Consider the following 25,090-nt stretch of genomic DNA (forward strand, 5'->3'; position numbering starts at 1 on the left):
ATATATTATGGAGGAATTCTCCTCCTAAGAGGTCCACAAGGATTCTAATTTTTAGGATTGCTATCACAGCCAGGGATACTCTTTATTTTTGTGCTCCTGATGGAAATACTGCTTTCGCTGAAACAACACTCCTGTTTCTGGTTGGTGTTGCTGCTACTGTTATCTTCCTTATAGTGAGTCCTTTATTTCTGGTAAAGATACTCATTTAAATAACTATGGATGACGAAATTTAGACAAGAATTTTCATTGAGACATAGCTTAAAGTTACCCTAAATTCAATAAGAAAATGATGGTGGTGGTGGTTTAGTTGCTAAGTCATGTCCGACTCTTGAGACCCCATGGACTGTAGCTTGTGAGACTTCTCTGTCCATGGGATTCTCCAGGCAAGAGTACTGGAATGGGTTGCTATTTTCTTCTCCAGGGTATCTTCCTGACCCAGGGATTGAACTCATATCTTCTGTATCTCCTACATTACAGGCAGATTCCTCGGCTGAGCTACGAGGGAAGTCCCAATAAGAAAATAAGTGTCATAAAATTTTTATTTGTAAGCTTTGTAAATAATTTTAAGGACTATATGTTACATATATTTCTATTCAGTTGTTTAAAATTCCTGTATTTCTTTGGCTTGCTGAAGCTAGGTCTTTATACTAGGGATTTTATTTGCCTAAAAAGTGCCAAAATCTAAGATAACCTTGATATGGTAGCAGATTTAATAATATGGCATTTAATAGGAGTGAATTAGGAATGAATTCCAGGTTTTGTTATTGAATATAAAGACTCTATATCCTAAATGCAAAACAGATGGGAAAATCTAAAATCACTCATTTGACAAAAACTCAGGGTTTCCAATGAACAGTACATGCCACATGATATACTTTTGGGTACTAGTGATAAGTTTGTTATCTAAATGAGCAGTGTGCTGTGTTGTTTTAGGTCACACTGATCAGCTTTGGGTGTGTGCGTGCTCAGTCGTGTCTGACTCTTTGTGACCCTATGGACCGTAGCCTGCCAGGCTCCTCTGTCCATGGGATTCTTCAGGCAAGAATGCTAGAGTAGGTTACTATCTCCTCCTCTGAGGGTCTTCCTGACCCAAGAATCAAACCCACATATCCTGTGTCTTCTGCATTAGCTGGTGGATTCCTTTCCACCTGGGGAGCCCTCAGTTTTGGGTACCCTTTTAGAGAAATAAAAACTATTCAGATCACATTTGTAAGAGAATAACCAAAACATTATTTTTTAATTCTCTTATCAGATTTAGCTTCTTACATTTACAAGTAAAAGGTTGTAGGATACAACTTAGAAGGTCAGCCAAGCATCCAAATCTCCCAGGACAGTAGCACTACATAAAACCAAGCTCATTAGATAGTGAGCTGTGAATACAAGTGGATTGCTCTTCTAAGTGTTAAAGCTTCTAAATTCTGTTTGTTTCACAGGAGTCTGAACTGATAGAACTAAGAGAAACCATTGAAATGCTGAAGGCCCAGAACTCTGCTGCCCAGGCAGCCATTCAGGGAGCACTGAATGGTCCTGACCACCCTCCCAAAGGTATCTTTAGAAGTCTTGCCATTTTTTCATGCAATCTGATAGGCATCTATTTTTATTAATTAGAGCAAAGCTGCTTTTACTCAGTGACACTGCCTTTGATAATATGTGAATTGCTATTATTCAGAATCTCAGAATTTAAGAACAGTAGCCTTCAGTTTCAAACTGACCTTAGGAATTGGCTCCTACAGCCAAACTCCTCTCCTCTTGATTTGGTGAAGTTGGGTCTAGAGAGGTTGGGTTATACATTCATATTTGCCATTGAGCAAAACAAACCAGAGAAGGAATATGGAAATTTAGATCTTTATGTAAAAATATAGCAATCAATATGGTGAAGTAGTGGGTACTGGGAGCAACTTGTCCTGTGTGGGGGCAATAAGAAATATATTTTTTGTAGAAAACTTAAAAACAGTAAGAAAATGGACTAAAAGTTGGTGTGTTTTTAATTATTACTATGCTTCAGTAGGGCTTTCAAGGTGGCTCAGTGGTAAAGAATCCACCCGCCAATGTGGGAGACACAGGTTCAATGCCTGGGTCGGGAAGATCCCCTGGAGAAGGAAATGGCGACCCACTCCAGTATTCTTGCCTGGGAAATCCCGTGGACGGAGGAGCCTGGGGGACTACAGTCCATGGGGCCACAAAAGAGTCAGACCCAACCTAGTAACTAAACAATAACAATGCTCCAACAATCTTAAACAATGATAAAATAATCTTTTTTTGCCACCCCCCACCCCTTTGATTGCCACTGAAGAAATACTCTGTGATAATATCATGTCATTTTTTCTCTTTACATAATTTCTACTTATTCTTAGTCTCTTTTAAGTAGCATTCAATATGCTCAACTCTTTACCAGATGACAAATGCTTTCTTAAATCCTGAGTTCTCTGTCATCTCTCTGCCCTTTTCCAGATGAATTTTGGGAATTTTTGATAGAATTGTTCAGTGTCTTTAAGAGCCAGTCATACTTCAGACACTGAAGCATGGTTTCTCTTTCCACTACTCCACCAAAACTGTTCTCTCCCTCATCAATAAGGACTTATATAACTCTAAATCCACTACATTTAAAATTCTTATTATATTCATCATAGAAATAGCATTTGATAGTGATGTCCATTCCATCGTACTTGAAACATTCACTTCTTCTGATGCTCATTACATGCATATTCTTATTCTTCTATGATTTGAAAGTTCCTTTCACAGTTTCTCTTGTAGATTCACTTGTTTGTTGCGTTTGTTAAATATTGATGTTTCTTAGAGCCCAGTCCCAAGCTCTCTTCCATTATGATTTTATACATTTTATGATTCTCTTCATTCTATCTAAATTTTTATACAAGCCCATCTAATACTCTATCTATAATTATTGTTTTTGTGTTGATAACTGTCAAATATATCTCTCCAGGGCAGGCTCATCTCAAGTCACACATCTGTAAATCCAGCTGCTAAAGAGGGGACTCTGTCGGGTTATCTTGAACTTGTCTTCTTCTTTCGCAGACCTGCCTTTGCATTCAATGCTCCTTTCTCAGTCAAAAGCATCACCATCCTTCCATATTACCAGAAATCCTCCTCTCCTCACTCAATATATCACTAAGTTCTGTTGATCCCACCTCTCAAATATCTCTCGTTTCCATTTCTCTGACCCTCCTATCACCATTCCTCATCTCTCCCCTGAACTGCGACCACAAGCTCCTAAATAGCCTTCCTGCCCTGTCTTTCACCTCTTTGTGCCATTCTTCACACTGAGACCAGAGCAGGGGTCTAACAGTGTATATCTAACAGGTATCCCATTGCCTTTAGATAAAATACAGACTCCTTAACATGACATAATCTCTCTTTGCCAGTTTTGTTTATTCAACAAGTATTTAATGATCATCATTTATGTTCTAGACAGTCTTTTAGACCTTATGTCTTGCATTTTGTCATCATGCTTTAGCTATCCTAAACTTCAGTTCTTCAAAAGTTCTTTACATATTCTGTTTATTCTGCTTGGCACTTTCTACAGTGTTTGTTCAGCATAAAAACTTTCTGAGATCTTGCGAGAGTTAACCTAAACCTACCTCCTTGGGGCTTCCCTCATAGCTCAGTTGGTAAAGAATCTGCCTGCAGTGCAGGAGACCCTGGTTCAAGTCCTGGGTCGGGAAGATCCTCTGGAGAAGGGATTGGCTACCCACTCCAGTATTCCTGGGTCTCCCTGGTGGCTCAACTGGTAAGGAATCTGCCTGCAATGTGGGAGACCTGGGTTTCATCCCTGGGTTGGGAAGATCCCCTGGAGAAGGGAAAGGCTACCCACTCCAGTATTCTGGCCTGGAGAATTCCATGGACTGTATAGTCCATGGGGTTGCAAAGAGTCGGACATGACTGAGTGACTTTCACTTCACTTTCACATACCTCCTTGACTCTCAAACTATATGAAGTCTCTTTGTGATATGTTTTTGAAAATAACTGTAGTTCCCTTACAAAATTTGCATTACACTTTGGTGCCTTCATTTATTTATGGTCTACCTTTCCTGGTTGATAGCAGGGTAATTGGTTTTCTTAAACTAAATCCTGGCCATGTTGATGCCTTGTACAGGAAAGGGGCTTATTCAAATTTTATAGAAAATATTAATATAATTTTTAAAAACAAAATTTAACTTTTGGGAAAATAATTATATAAAGTGAGATATACTGAAATTAAAAGAAAAACTAGTTCTCTAGGGGCTACTTCTGTTAAGAATTTAGCAACTTTCCATGTGGGGGAGTTAATTTATATGCAGCATGGAAAATTACTGCATATTTAAAGCTTATCTTAGAGCTATAATAAAGCAGCTTATGCTCTAAATCTTCATGTTGTAAATAGGTCCAGAAGGGATTTAAAAAGACTTAATCCCTTCTTTACTGTGGTGCAAGACGCTGAAGTAAAACTTTCTGGAAAGATTCATTTTATCTCAGGCAACAGGTAGCTTAATATCTACTGAAATTGAAAAATAGGAATTCCTTTGCTCAGATATGTGAGAGGGGTGGCTAAAATGAACAAAAGGATAACAGTTACTATACAAATTGGTCAAGAAAGATTAAATAATAGTTTTATAAAGTTTAAAACTAACAAAAACAAATAGTTATAAAGGATTGTATATATATAGGATATTCAGATTAATATTAAAACTCAGTGTTACACTGAATGAATTGTAAGAATATATTTATTCACCAATTACTTGTTGATCACCTACCATATGATATACTCTCTATAAAGCCCTGAATATATAATGGTAAACTAACTAGACATAGTCTTTCTCAACATTTAACTTTTAATCTTAAGGGAAAACAGAAATAAAGAATTGTTGTGATCATTAGGGTAGCTTAATGTGCATATAAAACAGTTATAAGTTCTAAAATGGACAAGAATGTGTGCCATAGAGAGCAAGGGACCCAGAGAACCAACCTACTCTGGTTACAGAGTCTAGAAAGTCCTTTACCAGATAGTAATGTATAAGGGGAAATCCAAGGATTCATTGTCAAGGTAGATTTTAAATATTGAGAGAAAAGCATTCCATGAGGGTCTTAAGACAGAAAAGAGATCCATGCCTTTATGGAACTGACCCCAAGAAGATAATGATCAAAGATAAAATAAACTGAACCAATTGGAGAGATGAGTACTGACCTGATTACTTAGGGATCTGTAGGCCATATTTAAGAGTTGGAATGTTTTCTATTCTTGCTCAAATGGCAATCTACTGGGAAGTCTTAAATAAGAGAGTGATGGTAAGATTTTTCTTTAAAAAGATTTGAAGATGAGTTGGCTGGCTGTTCTTAGAGCAAGTAGGTGATGGTGATGGCTCCAACTAGAACAGTGACAGAGCAAAGGGTGGGAAGTGGAACATGAAGAATGAATAAACATATAACTGAAATATATATTGTTTAAAACAAGCTTCTCCATTCATTCAGATTGTTGGTATTCATTTGATCAACCATTCTTTACTGAACTCTGTGATGCTGCATGTACTCAAATACTTAACTCTAGAAAAGAATTGACAGAGAAAAGTAAAATGCATTCCCTTCATCCTGTAATGTTATTGAAATTATGCCCTTGCCAGTCTTTATTGGAGATGCAGTCATAGTTGAACATAGCTAATGCCTCCAAGGACTACTTTTTAACCTATCTTTAAACATTTTGGGATTAATTAAAGTCAAATATAATTTATTAATTCTGGATATAATGAAAACTCTGAAATACTTCAACTCTTAATACATCTGCTTTATTTATAAAAGTCAGTCATGATGAGAAAACTAGCAAATGCTAATCTTATTCAGAAAAGCTTGTAGCCAAATGTAGCAGACATTTAAAACACAAAAACCTACACATATTCTTTTATTGCTTATTCACATAATTTCCACATTAGTTGATTAAGGGATACTGTGTTCCTTTATTGTTGATGCAAAATAACACACATAAAAAAAAAAGAAAAGCAAACAAAAAAAACACACATAAATACCATGATTTAGGTTTTGGCACTGGTAATGCTTTTGGCATGCAAAAACAGTAAATGTTTTCATCTTTAAAAAAATATATACTTTTAGACCAAATTCTAGGGATTCTTAAAAACAGCTATTATATGTTTCCCCTCCTATAAGATTTTTCAGCACAGTTATTCTCTTAATGGAAAAATCAAAGTACTTATTGATAGGTATGTATATGAGATTAAAGATGGAGATATGTATGTGTATATCACCCACCCACATGTATACTTATTGTACAATTTGCAAGTAACCGGTTAAGGTTCCATCTCCATCGTTCATTTTACTGTGAAACTACTTTGCTGAAAAGTTTTGATTATATACTATTATTTCTATGGGAACTTTTTGAAAGCTATATTGTAATTTCTGACATCTGATAAGTTCCACTGAGATATTTTTTGCTTGGCTAATCTGCATTGATTCCAATTAAATATAACAGTAAGAAATGAACTAAAAGCACATTTGACCTTAAAAATAACTTTATAAATGACTTGTGTCTTCACTAACTCTTAAGGTCAGCTCACTATGAGTAGAAATAATTTCAATTTTAATAATTATAAATCTTATAAGCTTGTTGTATGAAGTGACTACCTTCAAAAAGTGATTTAGTATCAAATAGTGTCATTTTCAAAATATCTTATTAGCTAAAGAGAAGTTCATGCTTTTTTGGAGTATATAGAGGTCATATTACCTGGCAGTTAGTACAATAGACAGTAGGATCTGTCTAATACTCTTTTTCAGCTGTGTTACTACAAGGAAACTTTAGTGATTACACTCATTTCAGTGGTTTGCTTTAATAGTAAAATTAGATGCTCCCAGAGCAAAGTAAGCATCTAGTAAAAGCTAGCTTTATTATTACCTGTTATTATTGCTACTATTACTCTTCCAAGTCATGGGCTGGGATTAGGTGTAATGGGAGAATTACACTGTCTTAAATATGATTTCTATTTAATTCATAAATGAAGTCTACCTAGATTCTCTCTTGAGGACTCTCACCCCATTGGCTCTTTGACTGTGGTCAAGGTACTTAACTTCTTTGCATTTCAGTTGCCTCATCTATGAGATGAAGTGCTTAGATGACTCGCAAGGTTTGTTTTGGCTCTAACAAGGTATGCTTCCATGAAATGGAAAGTCAGTATATTTGGCTTTGGTAGCTTTATTCAAAGGACAAATATTAAAAAGACACAATTAATTTTCGTGCCATTATGAGTTTCCATTTACTCCATGGAATATATCATTGGGATAAATTATTTTCTAAGTGCTGCTTGATCTAGGTATTCAGTAAAAATCACTAGCATAGCATTTAATTTTGGGACAAAACTTAGAATTCATTAAACTACCAATGCTACAGACTTACCTGAGATTCCCACTGAATCTTAATACAAATACCCTAATTAATTAAAGCAAATAGGGTGATACTTTGTTAAGCTTATAAAACTAAAACTGCATTGAAATGATCTATACAAAGCTGTGTTGACTATTATTAGAGAACTTCCTCTCAGAAAGCCTAAAAATCTTATTTGTTCAGATTGAAAGTCTTTATGAGTAAATGTGACTCTCTCTCTCTGTGGCTAGATCTCCGCATCAGAAGACAGCATTCCTCTGAAAGCGTCTCTAGTATTAACAGTGCCACAAGCCATTCCAGCATTGGCAGTGGTAACGATGCTGACTCCAAGAAGAAGAAAAAGAAAAATTGGGTAAGCTGTTAGCATTCTTCTAATTCAGAGGCTTATCACTGCACAATGAGGCAGGAGTTTTCCTTTGGGGCTTTAGAGATTCACAGCATTTTACAGTATCTCATTCAAGTGACTGACCCCTCAAATGCTACACTCATCAACAAGTTCAGGGCAGCCTGGCGCTGAAAAGCAGATGTTTTGGAGTTGGGACTAACTGAACTTAGATTTGAATCCCAGCTCTAATGCTTAATTTTTGGCTCTTAGGCAAGTTACTTCATCTTTTGGGGAGCCTAAATTTTCTCGTTTGTAAAAACTGGGTAATTAATACTGACTTTACGGGGATGTTGTAAAGAAAAATAGAGTAACATCTATAAATAAATGGCTCAGAGTGGGGCCTTATTGTGAAGGTGGAGATGAGGAAGAAGAAAAGGATGATGGTGATGGTGGTGGTGGTAAAAATGCTGATGGAGGAAGAGGAGAAAAAATAGAATTGGTTAAAGAGAAAGAAGAGTCTTTGCAAACTTCTCCACCCCTTGCACCAGCAGAGCTTATAGTATGAAAGTATCACTGTATCAGATATCAACTATATATATTTTCACCAAAAGAACATAGGAGAAATATAGAAATATACTTTAACAGAACTATCCGTTGTTAGCTAGAGACATAATTTATGATATAAAGTAACTGCTGAAAAACTGAGAAGATGCTACCACTACAAAATGTTTAAAAAATAATGAAGTAAAGGATTTCTTTGAATGCCATGAAAGAAAAATAAGGTTTAAATAAGTAGAACTCTTGATGAAATCCGAAATGAAATTAGGAAAGGATTTTACTAGAGTGTTTTCTGTAAATAATGAGAGAAATATCTTTTTTGTTTTAAAAAAATGTTTATGCAGGTAATATTTTAAAATACTGATCAGCCTTCATTCCCTTGATTTGTAATTCCACACTCTTTCATGTTTCTGCAAGGTGAACTCTAGAGGAAGTGAGGTGAATATAAACCGTGGACAATTTGGCATGCATCTATAAAAACACCCACCCTTGGCATGAATGCTATTCATTTTGGCAGGAAGCTTTTATACCTTTTAAAAACAGATTACCTTGTTTGTCTCTCCTTTGTGTCTTTTCATTTTAATCTTCAATTTTAAAGAGAAGTAAAATTACTTTCTGAATAGCGCTGTAGGGCATACCAATTCTGGTTTTGCATAGTCTGGGAACTGAAAATTTGAATAGAAACTCACAATTAATGAAGTGTTAGGTGAATTTGATTTCATTTTGCTTTTTAAGTTTATACTGTCAGCAGGCCCTGACTTGACAGTAGTGCTAAAGTGGCCATTTAAAACAAATTGCCTTGAAGAGAGGAGCCTTCTGAAAGCAGATCCCTTCAAGGTACTTCGTTTTAAATGAGTGCTCTGACAGCCATGCCCTTGTCCCTGCACTGTTTAAAAGCCTTCCATGTTTGCGCTGTGCTGGATTAATACGAGAATAAAACAGAAACACAAAACACGGTATCTTTTTTTTTAATTAGAGATACCGTGCTGCAGCTGTTAATCCTTTGCTTATACATACTGACCCCAGGCAGTGGCTAGGATGGCGCCTGCAAACTAACGGCCCAAAGCGAGATGCCCCCAGTGCAAACAGACAAGGAAGGTAATTTCTGTCCTTCTTGCAGCTGAGAAGCTCATTCAAACAAGCCTTTGGGAAGAAAAAGTCCACTAAGCCTCCTTCCTCACATTCGGACATTGAAGAGCTTACAGATTCATCCCTTCCAGCATCCCCCAAGTTGCCCCACAATGGGGGTGACTGTGGGTCAGCCTCCATGAAGCCCTCGCAGTCGGCCTCTGCGTAAGTCACCCCCTCTGCAGCATGAGGAAGAATCTATTGAAGACGACTTCAGGCCAGGCCCACGTGTGTGTTCCGAATGGAACCGCAGCACCGTCTCTGTGTCCAGTATTTCCAGATCTTCCTTAGAATAGCAGACAGCATTCATTTCTCTTGTTTTCCATACATTAGAACGTGAATGTTTCTTGATCTCATTCTCCCCTTTTCTAAGTTATTATTTTCACTTATTTTCACTGGCATTTGTCCTTGTATCTATCTAACTGTGCATTAAATGCAGGTCACCCCTTGTCTGGCCACCAAAGAAACGGCAAAATGGCCCTGTGATCTACAAGCATAGATCCCGGTAAAATGGAGTGTGATGCATGAAAACTGCCAAGATCCCAGTTCTAACCTAAGCAGTGTTCACTCCTGCTTTCTCTAAAATCACTCGCATGTGTTTCAACAATAATGACCTCCTCTGCCCTCCTGTTGTGGAAGTAAAATTTTGTTACCTTAAGCCAAACTGCAATCCATTTTTCTTCATGTGTTAGATAATCTAGCATAGCATTTTTTTATAGTATCCCACTATAATGTTATAAGAAAGAATAAAACATTTAGAATGTAAAACATGTGCTCTGATAATTCTCTTTGTTCTGTATACTATTTAGTTCAGATTCCATGTGTGCCCGTGACGGCAGCTTCCCAGCGCTGGTATATACAGCAGGGCCACAAATAGAACCATTTAAGACCTTGCACACCCACTATAATTCCCTGACTTAGAAGAACATAGCACTATCATTTTGTGACCAGCAACTTAATCCTCGCATTTTAAATAGAAAAGATATTCCTTAATATAAAAGAACTTCTTTTGACACATTTCCCCCCAAGCTGTCTACAAAACACCACCACAACAACAGTAAGGATGTAGTGTGTGTGACCTTCAAGCAGCCCCAACTAGCCTGCTTGTTTGTGTTGAAATCTTGCTTCAGTTTCATTAGCTGACCTCCTAAATCAGTTGAGCCTACCAGGATTATATAACACTCATCCATTACTTAAATGTCCAAAACTAATCTCCCTGATTTGTCTACAGTATTTATTTTGAAGTTTTGTGGTAACTTGAAGATAGTATTATGGCAAATAAGGTTATTCTTTGCAAAATTTCATAAAACTAGAAATCAACATTTTAATGCATAATAACTTTGTTTTAAACAAATTTAATATGTTGCAAATAGAAGGTTAAGTCTCTTGAGAAAATGGTTGAATGAGATGCAGTACTACTCTGACTTTCAGCCCCATAAATATCAGCAACAAGGGAATTTTGAGTATCAGTTTCTCTACAGTAAAGATAGGTTGTTTTCAACTTCAAAAAATAGAGATTAAAAAAAGAGAGAGAGACAAAGGCCTACTCTTTTCAGTTTTGAACCTATGAATGTATTACTGTTGGTAAAACTCTTTTTCCTTTTCTCTAGGTTTTGCCAGCAGCAAATAATCTCTGTACCTGCTGGATAATATTGCAGTTCAGCTTTTAAAAGAATCATTGCCTTTCCTAATCCTCTGGCTTCCCCAACCGCTGATTTTGTGCTTGTTTCTTTCTTCAGGATCTGTGAATGCACAGAGGCTGAGGCAGAGATAATTCTGCAGTTGAAGAGTGAGCTCAGAGAAAAGGAATTAAAATTAACAGATATTCGGCTGGAGGCCCTCAGCTCTGCACATCATCTCGATCAGATCCGGGAAGCCATGAACCGGATGCAGGTTGGTCTGTAAGCACCTGCAAGGAATGAACAGGAGAGATTTAAAATGCTGCTTATTCTCTCCTCTCAGTTATTGCAAAAGCAAATCTCACATTTAAATCCCTTTTGGAAATGCACTCTTTTTATTTAATCTCTGCAACTCCTTTCCTAATATCGGTTGGAGAATTTTGTCAAATCCAGGTTTGGAAATGGGAGTGCAAACTGGCTGGTTGCACTCAAGGACCACTGAAGGCACTTTACTAGTGATTGGATTGGCTGAGAGCTAAGTTTTCAGAGAAACTACTACAGCCCTTGCTTCTTCACTTTCCCATGATTTACCCTTGGTAACTTTTTCCTATAATTTTGAAAAATCTGACTTTCAAACACCTTTACCTATTTTTTATTGAAAAACAAATGAAATGAGGAAAGGACAGAAATATAACACAAGCTTTCTAAATATGAGAGTAAAAGTGATGTATAGTGCCATCTGTCAAAGTAAAGCTTTTGTGTGTCTTGGAAGGATCCGAAGGCTAAATTCAGAATCAGTCTGTGCTCAGACTTTCGTTTTATTATTGTCAGCCAGTAATCACTTGGTACCACAGATGACTGAAACAGGAAAAGCTTGTTGCCAAGCAGATTCCTATATCACTGATATAGTCATCAAAAGGCTCGTGTTGTTTCTATGAGCTTCGTGCCCTGTTTAGAAGGAACAAAAACTTTTCCAGACATTAGCTAGGATTCTGAAGTGATGATTTTAAATCACTTCATTTATATTACTTTTGTTTTACTGTGGTTTTCAACTCTCCCTGAATTCAGAGTATTATGAAAGGCATTTTCTACTATGAGGTATTAATAGTATTTCATTAATTTAAAAAAAAATTTATTTTATTAAAGTATAGTTGATTTATAATGTTGTATTACAAAGTGTCAGATGTACAGCACAGTGATTCAGTTATATATATATATATATACATATATATATATAACTGAATCTAGATAGATATAGATACATTCTTTTTAGATTCTTTTCCCTTATAAGTTTTTACAAAATATTGAGTATATAGTAGGTCTCTCTGTTGGTTATCTGTTTTTATATATGTTGTAGTGTTTAATTCTGAAATGAGAAATGGAATGACCTCTTCAATTATGTTATTCTTAATTCAGGTGAGACCACATCCTGGAAAACTCCTCAAATATATGATAGAATTTTTTTTTAAGCATAAAAAAATTCCACTGGTCAGTGTATCTGTATTTGTGAATATGTGAATATGTATATTTGGGAGACAGAGAAAGATACTTACTTTTCCCTCTTTGGACGGAAATCTTGTTTTCATAATGTATATTTATTTACTGTCTCACCACATTAACACACACACACATTGATTAACACTACTAAAAGAGTCGATACCCTTTTCTCTTCGACTTAGCGCCATGTTTTCATGTTCCCCGTTTCACCGCAGAATGAGATTGAAATCCTGAAGGCCGAGAATGACCGGCTGAAGGCGGAGACGGGGCACGTCGCGAAGCCCGCCCGGCCCCCGTCCGAGTCCGCCAGCAGCACCTCCTCCTCCTCCTCTCGCCAGTCCCTGGGCCTCTCGCTGAACAATCTGAACGTCGCGGAGTCCGTCACCTCAGGTGAATTTGTGCGCACGTTGCCTGAGCCAGAGCGTGCCTGTGGCTTCACACGCGAGGAGCCCTCGGATCTGGAGACCCTTGCCAGCCGCAGCCCTCACCCGTTCCCCCTTCAAAGCGTCAACACCCTCATTCTCGGAGAGAGCCCTTTTTCCTTATAAGTTCATTCTCTGTCATGATCATTTTAAAAGAACATTCTGTGTAAAAGAGTGAAATGCCTTAGAGGTATGGCTTTCATATCATTTTTTTAAACAATTATTTGTGCTTGAGAAGTGCTTCCTCCAGGATTACAGATAGGACGAAGGAGTAATACTCTCAGTGACGGTCGTTCGTACTCATCCCTATATAATCAGAGCCCCGTGCAGTTTGATAGCGTCTTAGGTGTAGGAAGCCCATTGGCTGGTGTTTCAGGACCTATGCCCAGATTTGACTAGGTGAGCCTGCGTTTTGCAGCCCAGGGAGAATACAGCGCCCCTCTCTCACCAGACTACAGCTCTATTAAACTGACACCAAACAGACAGAAAGGAAACACCGGATTCCAGCATTGTGTTCAGAATAGGGGTGCCGATTTAGTCAGTTGCAAATAGAATCATATAACATACCATAGTCTTAATATCTGATGAACTATTCACTCATGAAATATAAGTGCTGCTTTAATTGAGCGCGCACACACAGCATTTAATCATTTTTGAATACGTGAAGGACTTGGTTGAGAAAAGATTTACGGGAGGATCTGTGGTGATTACAAAGCACAGCCACTAGATGACGCTGGAAAACCAATAATTTGCATGTTCCTGGGCAATTTTAGATCCCATGATAGAACTGAGAAACTTCATGACTTGCCTACACTAAAGTATAGAAAACAAAGATAAGGTGAAAAACACAAACAGATGTACAACAAGCTGATACTGATGATATGTTAATAAATCATATCTCTTGCTTCTAAAAGGTCAGAATTTGTAAAATTCTACTAATTATACCTTCCCTTCATGGGGTAAAATGAATGGCCCAAATGCATACTTGCTTTCTTATAAAAGGTAGCTGAAAACTAAAAGGTAAGTAGGAATTCCCTTAAGTTCATGGAAACAGTGTTTTATACCATTTGGCAGGGATTGGGGAAGGAAAATGAATTCTGAGAAAACACATCAAGCCAAAGAAATATTAGTACCAGTAGCTCAGCTGGTAAAAGAATCAGCCTGCAGTGCAGGAGACCCCGGTTCAATCCCTGGATTGGGAGGGTCCCCTGAAGAAGGGAAGGGCTGCCCACTCCAGTAATCTGGCCTAGGGAATCCCTATAGACAGAGGAGCCTGGAAGGCTACAGTCCGTGGGGTCACAAAGAGTCAGACAGGACTGAGCACAGCGCAAGAAAAAACAGAGGTTATAATTAAATGAACTTATAAGTCATTAGGTAAAATAAAGCTATAGAAATATGGTAATAACTTGAATGTATAAATTATCCATGAGGTGTTATCACACTTTCTTCAAAAGATGGGGGAAGAAAAGAACAAAAATTTTAAATCTGAGGGTCCTGAGCCACATCCTATATGTTGGCTTCTGAGTGATGGATCTGAGAGAAGTGAAGTAGGATCCACACCTAACGGCAGTGAGTGCTTTCCTGCGTCCTGGGGCTTCACTTCATAAGGGTTAGTACCTTACAGGATGGCTTAATGGTGGGATTTATGGCCTGTTACATCATTTTGTTTTAGCCCAAGGAAATATGATCAGCTTTGAAGGAGGCAAATTTAGTACTGAAAGTTTAGAAAGAACGGCTATATAAAAATTATACCACAACTAATGTCTAGGGAAGGCCAAGACTCATAAAGGTAGATAAAAAATCAAAGAAATTAAATTTACAACTTCTGTGGCCATGTGATGGCCATGATTCAGAATTTGGGACAATTTGGTGGGTGCAGGATATATTCTTTTTTAATGTGCTTTATAATTATCCATTTCATCATTTATTTTAGTATTGTATTATTTTCTTCCCTCAGTTATTTTCTACGTGTGATTCTTGTGTCTGAACTGGCAAAAAAATTAAATAACTTGACATCACTTGACTAGGAGAGCTTTTATTCCCTTCACGATTGTTTCAGTTCAGTTCAGTCGCTCAGTCGTGTCCAACTCTGCGACCCCATGAACTGCAGCACGCCAGGCCTCCCTGTCCATCACCAACTTCCGGAGTACACCCAAGCCCATGTCCATCGAGTCGGTGATGCCATCCAACCATCTCATCCTCTGTTGTCCCCTTCTCCTCCTGCCTTCAATCTTTCCTAGCATCAGGGTCTTTTCAGATGAGTCAGCTCATCGCATGAGGTCACCAAAGTATTGGAGTTTCAGCTTCAGCATCAGTCCTTCCAGTGAATACCCAGGACTGATCTCCTGTAGGATGGACTGGTTGGAGAGTCTTCTCCAACACCACAATTCAAAAGCATCAATTCTTCAGTGCTCAGTTTTCTTTGTAGTCCAACTCCCACATCCATACATGACTACTGGAAAAACCATAGCCTTGACTAGATGGACCTTTGTTGACAGAGTAATGTCTCTGCTTTTTAACATGTTGTCAATCTCCCGCACAGTTGCACTCATCTCACACACTAGTAAAGTAATGCTCAAAATTCTCCAAGCCAGGCTTCAGCAATATGTGAACCATTAACTTCAATATGTTCAAGCTGATTTTAGAAAAGGCAGAGGAACCAGAGATCAAATTGCCAGTATCCGCTGGATCATTGAAAAAGCAAGAGAGTTCCAGAAAAACATCTACTTCCACTTTATTGACTATGCCAAAGCCTTTGACTGTGTGGATCACAATAAACTGTGGAAAATTCTGAAAGAGATGGGAATACCAGACCATCTGACCTGCCTCTTGAGAAACCTTTATGCAGGTCAGGAAGCAACAGTTAGAACTGGACATGGAACAACAGACTGGTTCCAAATAGGAAAAGGCGTACGTCAAGGCTGTATATTGTCACCTTGCTTATTTAACTTATATGCAGAGTACATCATGAGAAAAGCTGGGCTGGAAGAAGCACAAGCTGGAATTAAGATTGCCAGGAGAAATATCAATAATCTCAGATATGCAGATGACATCACCCTTATGGCAGAAAGTGAAGAGGAACTGAAAAGCCTCTTGATGAAAATGAAAGAGGAGAGTGAAAAAGTTGACTTAAAGCTCAACATTCAGAAAACTAAGATCATGGCATCTGGTCCCATCACTTCATGGGAAATAGATGGGGAAACAGTGGAAACCATGTCAGACTTTACTTTTTTGGGGCTCCAAAATCACTGCAGATGGTGATTGCAGCCATGAAATTAAAAGACACTTACTCCTTGGAAGGAAAGTTATGACCAACCTAGATAGCATATTAAAAAACAGAGACATTACTTTGCCAACCAAGGTCCATCTAGTCAAGGCTATGGTTTCTCCAGTGGGCGTATATGGATGTGAGAGTTGGACTTTGAAGAAAGCTGAGTGCCGAAAAATTGATGCTTTTGAACTGTGGTGTTGGAGAAGACTCTTGAGAGTCCCTCAGACTTCAAGGAGATCCAACCAGTCCATCCTAAGGGAGATCAGTCCTGGGTATTCACTGGAAGGACTGATGCTGAAGCTGAAACTCCAGTACTTCAGCCACCTCATGCAAAGAGTTGACTCATTGGAAAATACCCTGATGCTGGGAGAGACTGGGGGCAGGAGGAGAAGGGGAAAACAGAGGATGAGGTGGCTGGATGGCATTACTGACTCGATGGACATGAGTTTGGGTGAACTCCAGGAGTTGGTAATGGACAGGGAGGCCTGGTGTGCTGGGATTCATGGGGTCACAAAAAGTCAGAACGACTGAGCAACTGAACTGAACTGAACTGAGGTTGGTCATAACTTTCCTTCCGAGGAGTATGCGTCTTTTAATTTCATGGCTGCAAACACCATCTGCAGTAATTTCAGAGCCCCACAAAATAAAGTCAGCCACTGTTCCCACTGTTTCCCCATCTATTTGCCATGAAGTGATGGGACTGGATGTCATGATCTTAGTTTTCTGAATGTTGAGTTTTAAGCCAACTTTTTCACTCTCCTCTTTCACTTTCATCAACAGGCTCTTTAGTTCTTTACTTCCTCCCATAACGGTGGTGTCATCTGCCTATCTGAGGTTGTTGATATTTCTCCTGGAAATCTTGATTCCAGCTTATGCTTCTTCCAGCCCAGTGTTTCTCATGATGTACTCTGCATATAAGTTAAATAAGCAAGGTGACAATATACAGCCTTGACATACTCCTTTTCCTATTTGGAACCAGTCTGTTGTTCCATGTCCAGTTCTAACTATTGCTTCCTGACTGCATACAGGTTTCTCAGGAGGCAGGTCAGGTGGTCTGATGTTCCCATCTCCTTCAGAATTTTCCACAGTATTGTGATCCACACAGTCAAAGGCTTTGGCATAGTCAATAAAGTAGAAGTAGATGTTTTTCTGGAACTCTCTTGCTTTTTCAATGATACAGTGGATGTTGGCAATTTGATCTCTGATTCCTCTGCCTTTTCTAAAACCAACTTGAACATCTGGAATTCACGGTTCACATATTGCCAAAGCCTGGCTTGGAGAATTTTGAGCATTACTTTACTAGTGTGTGAGGTGAGTGCAATTGTGCGGTAGTTTGAGCATTCCTTGGCATTACTTTTCTTTGGAATTGGAACGAAATCTGACCTTTTCCAATCCTGTGACCACTACTGAGTTTTCCAAATTTGCTGATATATTGAGTGCAGCACTTTCACAGCATCATCTGTTAAGATTTGAAATAGCTCAACTGGAATTCCATCACCTCCACTAACTTTGTTCATAGTGATGCTTCCTAAGGCCCACTTGACTTCACATTCCAGGATGTCTGGCTCTAGGTGAGTGTGAGTGAGCACACCATCGTTTTATCTGGGTCGTGAAGATCTTTTTTGTACAGTTCTTCTGTGTATTCTTGCCGCCTCTTAATATCTTTGGCTTCTGTTAGGTCCATACCATTTCTGTCCTTTATTGTGCCCATCTTTGCATGAAATGTTCCCTTTGTAGCTCTAATTTTCTTGAAGAGATCTATAGTCTTTCCCATTCTTTTGTTTTCCTCTATTTCTTTGCATTGATCGGTGAGGAAGGCTTTCTTATCTCTCCTTGCTATTCTTTGGAACTCTGCATGGTTAGTGGGCTCCTTTTATGCTGGGGCTTTTTAACAGAAAAGCTTTGTAGAGTACATGATTAATAAAAAAAAAAAAAAAAGAAGTAGACAAGACAGAGGACAATTGACAGACGTCCAGTTCCTGAAATAATAGTGCATGTTCCATGCATCCAGTGAAGACAGAGGTGTGAAAAGACCTTTATTTTTCTTGTCAGAATTCCACTTGATTGGAACTAGAATGGCAAAATTTTTATTCTTTTTTTTCAATATGTTGACAGAGGACCATTACTTTTTTTCCCAAAAATAAATAAATAAATAAATAAATAAACCAAAAACAAAACACAAAGAACCCTATCTCAAATTGGCTGTTATTTGTTTTCCCTCAGAGTTGTTTGCTCAGGTGACCATCTCTTCCATGTCCCGATGAGGAGACCCAGAGTGAACAGCGGTATTCTCCTCCAACTGTTAATACAAGGAGTTACAGTAGACACACAGAGAAAGGAGTAATGGTTAGAACAGATGAACTTACTAAATACTGAGGATAAAGTGCTTTAAAAGCATTGTCTGTTATGCGCCCAATAACTCTGCCAAGCTGATGCTTTTATAACTCATTTTATAGATGAAGAAACCGAGACTTAGGGAAGTGATTACTATAATTAGCTCAGTAAGTGATAGAGCAGGGAATTCATATTCTTTCCTACCATGGTATTCATTCCCAGTTCCCAGTACAGTACCTGATTTCTTTGTTGCTTAATAAATTATTATTTTAAATAGTTATTTTTTAATATTTATGAACAGTTGTGAACAATCGAACAAAGTACTAAAGGTGATTTGGTCATGAATTATAAGATATCTAGATGTGAATTATTAGCCACTTTATTTTTAGAAAAGGAACGAGAATTAAAATGACACTTAAGGAAGAATTTTGAGCAGGATAAATAAAAAGATGAAACCAGGAGGAAGTTAATCTAGTAAAAAAAAAAATTAATTCCAGTAAGGGAGATTCTCTTTGACAATTTAAAAATTTCTAGCAAAAAAACTCCTTATTCCTTAAACTCTAAATTTGTTTTTGATTGTTATGGTATTATGGCATTTTTAAAACTCCTTTCTTTGCAAAATTGCATATTTCAATTATTAAAGTAATAGAACCATTTTATTTTCAGAACCCATTTGATGAAATTGTTTCTTTAATATAATGATGCAGTCAAAGTCCCTGTCTCTCTGAATTTACAATTTGAGCAATTGAGTCCTCTTGTCACCAGGCAGATGTGATCTTCAACATGTAGCTATTGTCCCCAGAACACTATCTTCATATTAAATATGCCTCTATAATATCATCATTGTCAAAGGAAACATATGTGGGATAGTTTGCCTTACTCATTCTCCAAACTGAACATTGATCTCATATACTATATTTAAAAAATTACTCTTTAATCACATTTAAAGTTGGTAGTTTAAAGGTTAACTAGCTTTATCATGCTTCTGTAACTCTTAGCTGATTGCTAGAAATATCATTTTTGCCTTGAAATTGTGAGCAGAAAGGGGACAGAAGAGCAATAATTAATATATTTATTCAGGGAAGTATAATGCCATCATTGAAATTCAAAATAGTACCTAAAGTTACAGATATAAGGAAAAGTAGTCATATAGCCGTGTTTGTACCAAATGCTTGAAAATAATTTCAGTTGACAGTCAACCTCAGCACCTTTGCATTCATAATTTCATGGGTTTTGAGCTTGGGTATTTTCAGCTATATAGAAAATCAGATTGCTTTTCAATTTGTGGCAATTATGATGGTAACTAAATATTATTCAGGTATTACTCAGACCTGTGCATAACAGGAAAAGAAGCCCCTTATTTCCTCACCTAATGTGATGGCCCAACAGTTGGGGGAAGATCTTTGAAAACAGAAATGAAGTCTTAGATGAAAACTTTAACCCAACCACAGCCACCCGTCTTCTTGAAAGCTGAGGTTTTTCACATGTGTTAAGTTAGAATGGATAGCAGAAAAGGTAAATATTCCCGTTGAAAAACGTAAAACTAGGGGGGAGAAAATGATGACAGTAGACAAATCTGAGCTAACGTGATTCTGTTATGTGTGTGTATTTGTGTGTTTCTTTGAAAATTTGCTAGATATTTTGCTGGATGATCCTGGTGATGCAACTGGACATAAAGATGGCCGCAGTGTGAAAATTATAGTCTCCATAAGCAAGGGCTACAGTCGAGCAAAGGTATTTCTTTAATTTTAAGCACTTTATTACTGTGAATGACCATGAGTCAAATATATTGAAATATGAGTATTTGTCCTGATAAATATACTACCAGCAGTGTTTGTCTTGGCATTGGTTTAATATGTTTATAAAAGCATGAAAGTTAGGGACTCAAAAGAAATGGCCTCATTCTGTAGATAGAAATGTGTCTCCGTACTTCATGTTTATTCACTGAAAACAGCGGTTGTCAGCCACCCTCATTCCTAAAACCTAAAAAAAAACACATGGCTTACTTTGACATAAACATCTTATCTAACTAAATACAGGTGATATTTATGATGTATGGTACTGTGTTGCTAGAACTGTCAAGATGGTCTTTTTACAAAGAGGAGATTATAATCTATATGGCTATTCTAGACACTGAAAAGATATATATATTTTGTTAGACTCATTATACCAATGTCCATTAATGCTGCTTGTGTGTATCATTTTTAAGCAAGGCCTTAGCTGAAAAGGCAAATATTTAATTTTTCTGGAATCAAATATTGCCTTCAAATTGGCAATGTGATCCTTATCCTAGACTCTTCTTGAAACAAAAAATATTTTTACAAGTTGAAACTGCATTTCAGTGGCCAAAAATACAAATTTGTAAATATCCAATTTTTCTTTTTTTATCAAACAGAAGAGCAAAGAACTTTAGAATTTTAAGATAATTGAAGTATTTAAGTTTGAAAAGTGAGCTAGCAATTCTGAATTTTTTCATTGAGCATATATTCCAAGAATTCTAATGCCATAAGCTTTCTGCTTGAGCTGCATATCTGTGCCTGAATTTCCCATGTGGGTCTTTTTGTAAAAGACTATAACAGTCTCAGTGAAGCTTGAAGATCTCTGATTTAAAAGCAGCTGCTTAAGAGCACTGTAAGCATATCCACTTTGACTCAGTTACATTAGGAAAACAAGTTTTCTTTTTCAAAATAATTCTGAAAGACAACATTTCTCAATGTTAAAAAGTAGTTGTCTTAGTCTTCTTGAGTTAGCATAACAAAATACTACATATTGGATGGCTTAAACAATGGAAATTTGTTTTCTACTGGTTATTAAGTCCAAGCTCAAGGTGCTGTCTGGTTTGGTGGAAAAGGGTTTTCTCTTTGGGTTGCAAATGGAACCTTCCTGGCTATGTCCTGGGGAGAGAGAGATCTCTCTCTTACTTCCCCTACTTAGAAGGCTACTGATCCTGTGATGTCAGACCCACTCTCATGGCCTAATTTAACTCTTATTCCCTCTTGCTGACTCCATTTCCAAACACCATCAGTTGGCAGTTGTGGTTTTAATATATGAATTTGAGTGGAAAAAGAATGTTCAGTCTATAACAGTAATTTAAAAATAACAGTGGTTTTGCTATGAATTTCGAACTTTTTATTAAACAAATATTGGTTTCAGGTTATATCTAAGTAGTGGTGATAATGATTTTTCCCTTATAGAGTTAAATGTTATAGATGAAGAAATGGAGGTCTGAGCCAGCTAAATGACTTGACCTAACATCACTTTTCTTAATTACATGGTAGATGTAGTTTCGCTTTAGACTTTCATATTTGAAAAGTAAGCTAACCAGTTTAATAGTTTTGCTATGAAATGAGCCATGTTTATATTTAAAACACAAAAACCCTACCAAAAAAAAAATCAAGTAAATGAAAGTCTTTGGGTTTTGAGATATAATTTTGAAGATTCTCCAAGAATCTTCAAGGATTTCTATGGCAAGTATTCTAAATATTGAATTTTCTGATAAATTCAAAGTGGAACCTGAGTTGTGAATATATGAATGCCATACTACCATGGATAACTTATTTTTCAAATTTGGATTCGATTTTAGAGATAATCTAAATACAAAATAATAAACTGAGTTTTGGACTTAACATTTAGATTGCAAAAGCATTAAGATGAGATTTTAGGACTCAAGATATAGTTCTGTTGCATCTCTATCACCATCTCCTTCCCACCAAGCTGCTCCTCTTCAGAAAAGTACCTGCTCGCTAAAATGGAAGACTGTTCTCTCCTGGACCTTTCCTTTCTACTGAACAGGTCATGAATCAGTTTTCCTTGGCCATACCACTTCATCTAACCTCTTTCTCTCTTGTTTTATTGCTATTCCTGTTACTTTGCTTGTTAGTTAATTAGTTACTTTAGTTGCTTTGTTTGCTGGGGTATTTTGTATAATTCACTGTATATGTCTATTATTATATAAACCAAAAGTTTGATATATATTTTAGTGTTAATCACCACCAATATTAATATTTTTAGTAGATATAACAAAATAAGATATAGTTGGGTTTTATCTTATTTTATTTTGATCTTACTTAGGATCAGAAGTCTCAGGCATATTTGATAGGATCCATTGGTGTTAGTGGAAAAACCAAGTGGGATGTCTTAGATGGTGTAATTAGACGTCTCTTTAAGGTACGTTGTACAAGATATCCTAATACTAATTTTCAAACGTGTTTCATTTTGGATGCTTCCCTTAACTTTAATGGCATGTCCCTATCTGCTTTTCCTCTCCTGCATTTTAAATATTAAGGAAAGTTTTCTCTTTATGCTGTGTGATATTAATAGTTATTGTAGCACCCAATTCTAAAATTTTTGACAGCTAGTTTCATATCCCCATGAATTTTACACTGGTAGAAGAGTTGTACCTCTGTTTTGACTTTGCTCTTTGTGTATGCAATTTTAGGAATATGTGTTCAGAATTGATACCTCCACTAGCCTTGGTCTGAGCTCTGACTGCATTGCCAGCTACTGTGTAGGAGATTTAATTAGATCCCATAGCCTAGAAGTGCCTGAGCTGCTGCCTTGTGGATACCTTGTTGGTGATAACAATGTCATCACTGTGAACCTGAAAGGTAAAAATAAAAGTGGAAAAAAAACCCACAATTGCATGAAGATTCTTGAGGACTCACAGAGGAATGTGATGCATCAAATTTCAAATTTCTAGGTTTTCTACATTATCTTCTTTGATTTAGGGGAGATTTCTAAAAGTTTATTGTGTATTCTAAGGTAATATATTCATCCCTATACCTTCAATTTTGAAATATATATACTCAACAAGGGCTTCCCCGGTAGCTTAGATGGTAAAAAAAAATCTGCATGCAATGCAGGAGGCCCAAGTTTGATCCGTGGGTTGGGAAGATCCCTTGGAGGAGGGAATAGCTACCCAGTCAAGTGATCTCTCCTGGAGAATCCCATGGACAGAGGAGCCTGGCAGGCTACAATTCATAGGGTCACAAAGAGTTGGACGCAATGAAAAGACTAAGCACAAAAAAAAAAAAAAGAAAAGGCTAAGCACATATTCAGTGAATACCCACTGGGGATAGAGAATGAAAGTTAACAACCAGGGATGAGAAATTCTTTTGCTTTGAACAACGTGATTATTTCCAGGCAAACGGAATATCTCAAGCATCCTTGTCTCCATAATTTCTCGTTCACATATGTTAATGAGTTCAGAACACATCTATGTAACAATGGATTAATAGAGAGATTTGTCAATATTTGATTTTATGATTAAGACAGTTGAGTTAGTAAAAGAAGATACTGTTGCTCTCCTTAATTCCTTGCCAAATATCACAATATATATCCTTCAAAAGCTTAAGTGATGGTGTAGCAGGGATGTACAATGAGAGCTAGAAGGAAGTAAAGAGAAGGAGAAAAGAGGAAGAAAGAGAGAGGAACACACATTTATACATTTTATTTTAATTTTTACATTTATGCTTAACAAAACTACCACCTTCAAAGAGAAGGATGGTTCTTGATAGAATTCATAGTACTGCTTCCATTTCTCTGTGAAAACATAAGTGGGAAGCATGAAGCAGGCAGGGGAGAGAGTCTCAGGAAAAGCAAATGGCTTGCTTTCATTCATATGTTCACTCTGCCTTAATACTGATGTTTTCTGTCTTAAAATAGCAAGACATGTTTGTGAGACAGAAATGTCAAGGAAAGTCTCTTGCAAGGATTGTTATTCCTATGGCTAACAAAGCCCAGTTGCCAGTTGACACTGTGTTTTAAAGTCTAGCTTATGTAGAACCATAAGCCATTCTCTTCCCTTTGTTTCTCCCTTCAGGGGTAGAAGAAAACAGTTTGGACAGTTTTGTTTTTGATACTCTGATTCCTAAACCAATTACCCAAAGATACTTTAACTTGTTGATGGAGCATCACAGAATTATACTCTCAGGACCTAGTGGTACTGGAAAGACCTACTTAGCACACAAACTTGCTGAATATGTAATAACCAAATCTGGGAGGAAAAAAACAGAGGATGCAATTGCCACTTTTAATGTGGACCACAAGTCTAGTAAGGTAAGTCACAGACTCCTAAGACAACTGCTGCTATTTATCTGTAAGTGTATTACTCAGCTAAGCTTTAATTAAGATTATATGAAACTTCCATATTGTGCATGGAAACGTGTCTATCTCATTGGCTAAGGCTAGAATCTAGTGAATGAATAAACCATATTTTGTGAATTTGAATAAGACTGCTCAGTGGCATTCAGTTATCTAGTACTTCACACACATTGGGAATTGACAGAAGAACAGAACAAGGTCTCTATTGTCTAATTTCTCTTAGACATCCATTTAGGAAGTGTTAGAGCAAAAAGAGATCCATGCAAATACTATAGAAGCAAGAGGCCAGAACTCTCCCTGGAGGAATCAGAGAGCTTTACACAAGTCAGTATCTGCTCTGGATCATAATAAACAAGGAATTAACTGGAATATTGCAGCAATGGAAATTTGGGTATAATTAAAATATTCTAAGCAGAAATTCTGGGAGCAGAAATTTGTTTACATCATATTTCTATA

At 37.1% G+C, this 25,090-nt stretch overlaps 1 protein-coding gene across 5 annotated transcripts in view; it reads left to right on the plus strand.

Annotated features, from left to right (window-relative positions):
- Nucleotides 1–25,090, plus strand: part of NAV3 (neuron navigator 3) — an 888,057-nt gene that overhangs the window by 838,378 nt on the left and 24,589 nt on the right. For 4 of the 5 annotated variants that reach the window (XM_065934132.1, XM_065934129.1, XM_065934131.1 and 1 more), the window contains 10 exons: nt 1,434–1,545; nt 7,609–7,730; nt 8,679–8,699; nt 9,382–9,554; nt 11,129–11,282; nt 12,721–12,895; nt 20,169–20,266; nt 22,604–22,699; nt 22,971–23,139; nt 24,354–24,589. In XM_065934132.1, the coding sequence (XP_065790204.1) occupies nt 1,434–1,545; nt 7,609–7,730; nt 8,679–8,699; nt 9,382–9,554; nt 11,129–11,282; nt 12,721–12,895; nt 20,169–20,266; nt 22,604–22,699; nt 22,971–23,139; nt 24,354–24,589 (1,356 nt within the window). The remainder of the gene's footprint in view (nt 1–1,433; nt 1,546–7,608; nt 7,731–8,678; nt 8,700–9,381; nt 9,555–11,128; nt 11,283–12,720; nt 12,896–20,168; nt 20,267–22,603; nt 22,700–22,970; nt 23,140–24,353; nt 24,590–25,090) is intronic. The other variant, XM_065934130.1, reaches the window with a different exon arrangement.

The sequence above is a fragment of the Muntiacus reevesi genome, chromosome 4 (genome assembly GCF_963930625.1).
Source record: "Muntiacus reevesi chromosome 4, mMunRee1.1, whole genome shotgun sequence".
NCBI classification, from domain to species: Eukaryota; Metazoa; Chordata; class Mammalia; order Artiodactyla; family Cervidae; genus Muntiacus; species Muntiacus reevesi.